Genomic DNA, 6,001 nt, shown 5'->3' on the forward strand with positions numbered 1-6,001 from the left:
TTTGGAAAGGCTTGGAAGTTGTGCAGAGGACCACTCTTATTGGTCCGTTTTAGTCCAGGTTCATAGCGGACACTAACTCGTTAACAGTTAAGCTATGCTAGCTTAGTACTAGTAAGACATTTTATGTAGACATTTAGAGCACACTCTTATCCAGAGCTACTTACAGGAGCAATTAGGGTTGTGCCTGGCTCAATGGCACATCAACAGATATTTAATCTAGTCAGTTTGGGGATTCAAACCAGCCATCTTCCGGTCACTGGCCCAACTCTCTAAGCCACTAGGCCACTTGGTAATATTTTTCCAAAGTGACTGACAGGATAGTGAGTAGATAGTCTTCATTTTTATTTCCTGTAGTCCTTGCTAATGTTGAACCCACAACCTTAGTGATGCCAACATTACCAACTGAGATACAAGACCTAGGTGTAGCTGACTGTCCTTGTCAGTTTACCTATAACAAAACCAAATCCGTAAAAAGGTTGTTCTGTCACCATCAGTCCATGCATTCCTTTTTAAAATGTAGTATAAAGCAGAACCTGACTATGGTGTTTCCAGATTAAATTTTTTTTAACATTATGTGATGATGTTGCAACAGTGCAAATCGTTTTCTGTTGCTCGAGTGACAAAATGTCTCAGTTGCCCTTACTATTTAAAAATGAAAGCTTTAACAATTTTACAGGAAACAGTTACAGTCATCAAGTCACAAATATTATTCCACCTCTGGTTATTATGCCAAGTAAACGTTAACAACAAACCAAAAATAATAATACAATTAGGACTTTAGATTTTTAAATGTATTTTAAAGTTATTAAAAATAGATAATTCTTCTCATCTAAAGTTATTTGCTTAGCTAGCTAGATAGAGGACTCTTATTTTACCACAGGCAATTCCATTGAGTACTTTCACTATTTTGAAGTAATCAACTGGGTGGGAATTCCTATGGGTTAAGGAATTGAGGATCCTATAATTCCATCTAGGTCATTAGGATGTATCAGCCAATGAATTATACTTGTGCTGAAACATTCCATAACTGCAGGTCGCAGTAAACCCGGCAACATTGGCTTTATAGCTGTTCAAACAACACACTCTAGGTGGCAGTATACACCTTTTCAGTTTGTTTGCCAACTCATAGAAATAGTAGAAGAAAATTGACTACTTCAAAATGGAGATGGCCTCCATGGCGCTGCCCGTGCTCAGAGAAGGGGAAGAGGAAGGCCCAACTCGGAGGAAGATCTGTCTCCCTCCAGCAGGTGGCGTTTTTCCGTTTTTTTGCCCATCAAGCAAGGTATTTTTGTATGGAGGTCAATGACAGCGTGTTGAATTTATTGACAATTAAAGGCTTATTTGCTACGTGAGGTTTATTTGATCTAATATAAGTTTTATCATGTTTTATAATGAGTTGTTACGGTGTACTGATGACACGTGACATCACGGCAACTTTGAGAAAAAAAAACACTATATAGGAGTTGTCTTGAGATGGCTATGCATATTCATGGCATGAAGCTAGTAGCATAGCATCTCTATCTCTATTGAATACAGGCAGCTGACGTCAACACCCTCATTGAATATTTAGAAATTGATTACAATAATGAAATGTATCTACCAATCCAAAGAAAGGGATCCCATCGTTAGGGCGGAGAGACATACATTGTCAGTATACCAATAATATTTTCAGTGCTCTCACAGATGCCATAATGGGATAGATACTGTACAATGATGCGATGTCTATATAAGTCTATGGTTGCCACTGGTTGATGATGTAAATTGTAGGCGCCAGTCAATTTGCATCGACCGGGATGGCGACGAATCAACCAAAGCAAGGAAGTGAGAACGAGGATTGCTCTTTTCTCCCTTTGGTTCATGACATTATTAAATGGTACGTCTTTAATTTGACATGTATTTCTATAGTGTGTTTATTACCGGGGAGAGTTGATGCATATATTTGTCCTGGTTTGGTAGGACCATGTTGTGAAGCTAACGTTAGCCAGCTTGCTCGTTGCAGTTCAATAGTCTAATCTTGAGAAGCAGCAACAATTGGTTTAATTATGTTTAAGTACTTTGTAAAAAATAATATGCTTTAAATAACGTGTACTTCTTTGACCATCTATGTCGAAAGCATGGACAAAGATAGTCAAGATGTCCATCAAGAACTGGTCAAGTTTAAGACAAGGATTCAGGAAGCGCGCGAGCAGGTCGGAGCCATGCCGGGAATTGACAGGAGCCTGTCGGAGCAGCAGCATGAACTAGAGACGCTGCGGGAGCAAGTCCGCACCAAGAATCAGTTACTGCAGAAATACAAGACTTTGTGTATGTTTGAGGTTCCCAAAGCGTCGTGAGGGATATTTGTCATTCCTAAAGAAACGAACTGAATTCAGGAGACACTTGGAGAGGGACACGCATGTACTGAAAATGATATATTTTTGTATTTAGAGGACTGAGAAAATTACCATCCATTTGAAATCGTGAGAAATGATCATGTTTATATGGATAATGTTTTGGTATTCCATCTCTTGGCTCCGTGTCATCTCATTTGCCTTTCCAAACTAACATCTCATGCAGTATAACTTGAACTCATCCCCTGTTTGTCAAAACCACCAGAAAACATTTTATTTCACTATAACACTACCTTCAGGCATTATCTTGTTGTATTGTAAACTGTCCCATTTTTACTTTGTAAAAAATGTATTATCCATACTGAATTATAATGCCCTCGTAAAGTTTGTATATGCGGTGGATTATTATTTAAGGTAATGGTTTTGTTGGTGTGCGATTCAGATTGAGTGCTGCAGATTTTCAATGCAGTAGGCCTAAAATAACCTTTGTTTTAATTCCTTGTTACTTGTCTTTACTTTGTTTCTTGGTATGATTGTAGCATGGGCCACCTTACGTGCGCTGTTATTTTTCATGAATTACATGTTAATAGCTTGTTGGCCTAAATGGAAACATCAATCTGCTAGCTACCATATAATATACTCTTCTCAGAAATGATGTATTTCCTAAATTAGGTACAGGCTACTTGTTTAGCTAATGGTATGAGTGTCAGTGAAAGGGCATGGGAATATGCTTTACCAAATGCTAAAAATGATGACAGACATGGGATATACGTTTCAAATTGATCATTTTATTTTCTCCATGTTTCTTTTTTTGTGAAAAGTAAACGATGACATAAGAATAAGCATTCATATGCGTTAAGTATGCAATTAACATTCAAGTTCAGTTCCGTGTGAAAAAAGAAATGTAAACAAATGCCACCCCATAAGTGTAGGCTACATTCTCCATTCAGTAATGTCATTTTACAGCATGTAGCTATAGTAACAAGAACACTAGAGGTTCTCTCAAGCCATATCACATTTGATCACCCACAGAGAAATATCTGACAATGACCATGGCCATGCCTTCTCTCATGGTTTGGGACATACACCCCTGCCTGTCACTGCGTCTTGGCGTGCTTCCTTATCCCGGACTCGACACACTGGCATGAAGCCTGGTGGGTATCATCTCCATCGCTGTATAGAACATCTCGTAACATGTCTCCATGTGCATTGTCAAGTGAGTCCTTAGCAGATGGTGCATCTGTCTTTCTCTTTTCCCTGGCTGCAGCCAGTAACTTTCTCTTTGATATACATTAAGTCACTTTGGACGCTTGGTCGGCGCGCAAACGGTGCCACAATCCCGTATACCTCGCTGTCTTTGTATTTCTTATTTCTGAATGACTTTCTTCTGCTGTTTTGCAGCACTTCGCAAAACTGTAAGGAAACTTTGCGGTGAGAGTCCGGGCTCATCTCGTTGGGCAGTTTAGCCATGGTAAAAAGAGTCTGAAACATCTGGTCGACATTAGTGTTACGTTTTGCAGAGATCTCATAGTAGGCACACTGTTCATCACCAGCCACCAGCTGCTCAATCTCCTCATTCTGAACCTCCCGGTTAAACTCCCGGTCACACTTGTTCCCGCAGATAACGATCGGGACATCCACGTTCTCTTTGGTTTTGTTTTTCAGGCAGGACTTGGTTTCGTAAATTTGACGCTTCAGGCGCTGCACCTCTTGGAAGGAGTCTCTGTTATCCAGACTGAACACCAGGATGAAAACATCACCTGAGGAGAGAGAAATGGAAGGAACATTAATATCACAGCTCAAAAGTCAATGTACCTTCCATAATGCACAGCACAAGTTTTGCGTTACGCATAAACATGCATTTTAATATAGCTATATTGAAATATTATTCTCATAGAAAGTGATTTGCAGAATGCAGCTTAATATTATGATTCACTTTTACATAAAGACATTTGTCTGTTTTGTTAGTTGAGAGTTAAGCTCACCAGTAAGGATAGAGAGTCTCATCATGGCGGGGAAAGGATGGTTTCCAGAGGTGTCTAGAATGTCCAACTGGTAAACATCTCCCCGAATGCTGTATAATTTCCTATGAAAGTCCTCGATGGTCGGCGTGTACTGGTCCTCGACTTTTTTATTCAGAAACCGAGAGATGATGGCCGTCTTGCCAACTTTTGTGGATCCTAGAATCACCATCCTGTGGCAGTTTTTGGCCGGGATGTTAAACTCGTTCTCGGAAGGCGATATTTTTTTAATCATGATTGCGAGCTTTGCGCACCGACAAATGTCTTTGGTACGAGAGCGAGATGCTGAATGCAAGCTGTACTTGCTTTTGGGGGATCCTGACTCTTTGTAAGCGCTGCTACTCTGCTGAGTTTGAAGCGAGCGCGACTGGGTGTATATATAGGCGATGCCCACCACACTCCTCCCCGGTGCGTCATGCAATTATGCATCCGTCTGAGGGGAGAATGCATAGATCGTATGAGAGAGAGTCTGTAGTTATGACTTTGCGCCTGTTTATACGTGAGTCTGTACAGACTCTCTATCTGAGCGGACAGAGTGAAATATATAAATCATTTTGAGAAAAAAATGGGTTTAAAAACCCTGTATAAAGTATGCGTAAAATGCAACAGTGTACTCTTTCACTTAACACCAATTTCGCAGAAACTCTTAATGAGTTAAACTTCTGCAGATATATATTTTTACTGACAATTCATCATAGTGCAGTGTTTTATAAAAAAATGAAAATAAATAAATGCATAAAGTGTAGGCAACCTCTTTTGGTGACGGCGTAACACATAACCATGTTTACATCCACCATGCATTACAAGGATTTGCATTCAAGTAAAACACCAGAAACAGGACAGATACTCAAGAACATAGTGTTATTAATTAGGTGATTATGGTAATGTTGATCCCTGAGGGTGCAAATAGTAATATAAATAAATATTACGCAACATTTGTAATTAATTTTCATGTTTCATGTCAACATGTTTCACTGCCAATAAGAAATTAACATAGACCGTCCTTCGCCCATTTTCTGTTTCACGAGACGTTCAGTTTCTTGTACCCTGCCCTGAAAACCGTCAGCTCAGCTCGCGCAGCCCAGTGAGCCTCGTATTTCGGGCACATACTTTCTGTGTGGACCGGACGAGGGCGCTACAGTATGGACATTATAGAAGTATAGACATTTTTTATGGAAATTATAGAAGTATGGAAATTATAGAAGAAAAATACATTCTGCTAACTATTAAAAAGGTGTTGTCCCTGCAGTTGAAGAAATCTCAACATAACGTGGTAGGTCCTACCAAAGTAATAAGCAAATTATGGTAGGCACAATTGAACTGAAGCAGCTACCAATAATGTATTTATTTATTTAACTTTATTTTAACAGGGAGTCCCATTGAAGACAAAATATTTCACATGTATTTGATAGACTTTAATGCAGAGAAGCTACATATGAATTGCAAGTAGGCCTACTCAAATGAGATTACAATCAATCAAGTTATAGCCTGCCATAGTGAGCATCCTGAACATAAAACTAGTTATTGGTGAAATTCTCAATCTTTCTCCACACCTTAGAGTAAATCAAGGTCATTATTTTTGTCTACATTCTCAAAACAAAAGTGAAAGCACTAGTGTTCTCTCAATCATCCCCCTCTCTCTGTGTCTAT

At 39.3% G+C, this 6,001-nt stretch overlaps 2 protein-coding genes across 2 annotated transcripts; one reads left to right on the plus strand and one right to left on the minus strand.

The window, feature by feature from the left end:
* The first annotated feature begins 1,728 nt into the window (after positions 1-1,728).
* Positions 1,729-2,833, plus strand: LOC115171797 (mediator of RNA polymerase II transcription subunit 9-like). Its single transcript, XM_029728943.1, has 2 exons — positions 1,729-1,873; positions 2,114-2,833. The coding sequence occupies exons 1-2, from the start codon at positions 1,794-1,796 to the stop codon at positions 2,331-2,333; spliced, it is 300 nt and encodes a 99-aa protein (XP_029584803.1). The 5' UTR covers positions 1,729-1,793; the 3' UTR covers positions 2,334-2,833.
* A 267-nt stretch (positions 2,834-3,100) lies between these two features.
* LOC115171796 (dexamethasone-induced Ras-related protein 1-like) lies at positions 3,101-4,722 on the minus strand. The gene is made up of 2 exons (XM_029728941.1): positions 4,316-4,722; positions 3,101-4,090 (listed from the first exon to the last, which is right to left on the minus strand). The coding sequence occupies exons 1-2, from the start codon at positions 4,584-4,586 to the stop codon at positions 3,555-3,557; spliced, it is 807 nt and encodes a 268-aa protein (XP_029584801.1). The 5' UTR covers positions 4,587-4,722; the 3' UTR covers positions 3,101-3,554.
* Positions 4,723-6,001: the final 1,279 nt, after the last annotated feature.

This window comes from Salmo trutta, chromosome 32 (assembly GCF_901001165.1).
Source record: "Salmo trutta chromosome 32, fSalTru1.1, whole genome shotgun sequence".
Lineage (NCBI taxonomy): Eukaryota > Metazoa > Chordata > Actinopteri > Salmoniformes > Salmonidae > Salmo > Salmo trutta.

What these genes read in the sequence shown, in the direction of transcription:
- LOC115171797 (XM_029728943.1), top strand. Translation starts at nt 1,794, where the DNA reads ATGGCGACGAATCAACCAAAGCAAGGAAGTGAGAACGAGGATTGCTCT. An exon ending in GTTCATGACATTATTAAATG is followed by an intron (nt 1,874 to 2,113) that starts GTACGTCTTTAA and finishes CTATGTCGAAAG; the next exon opens with CATGGACAAAGATAGTCAAG.
- LOC115171796 (XM_029728941.1), bottom strand. Translation starts at nt 4,586, where the DNA reads ATGATTAAAAAAATATCGCCTTCCGAGAACGAGTTTAACATCCCGGCC. An exon ending in GAGACTCTCTATCCTTACTG is followed by an intron (nt 4,091 to 4,315) that starts GTGAGCTTAACT and finishes CTCTCTCCTCAG; the next exon opens with GTGATGTTTTCATCCTGGTG.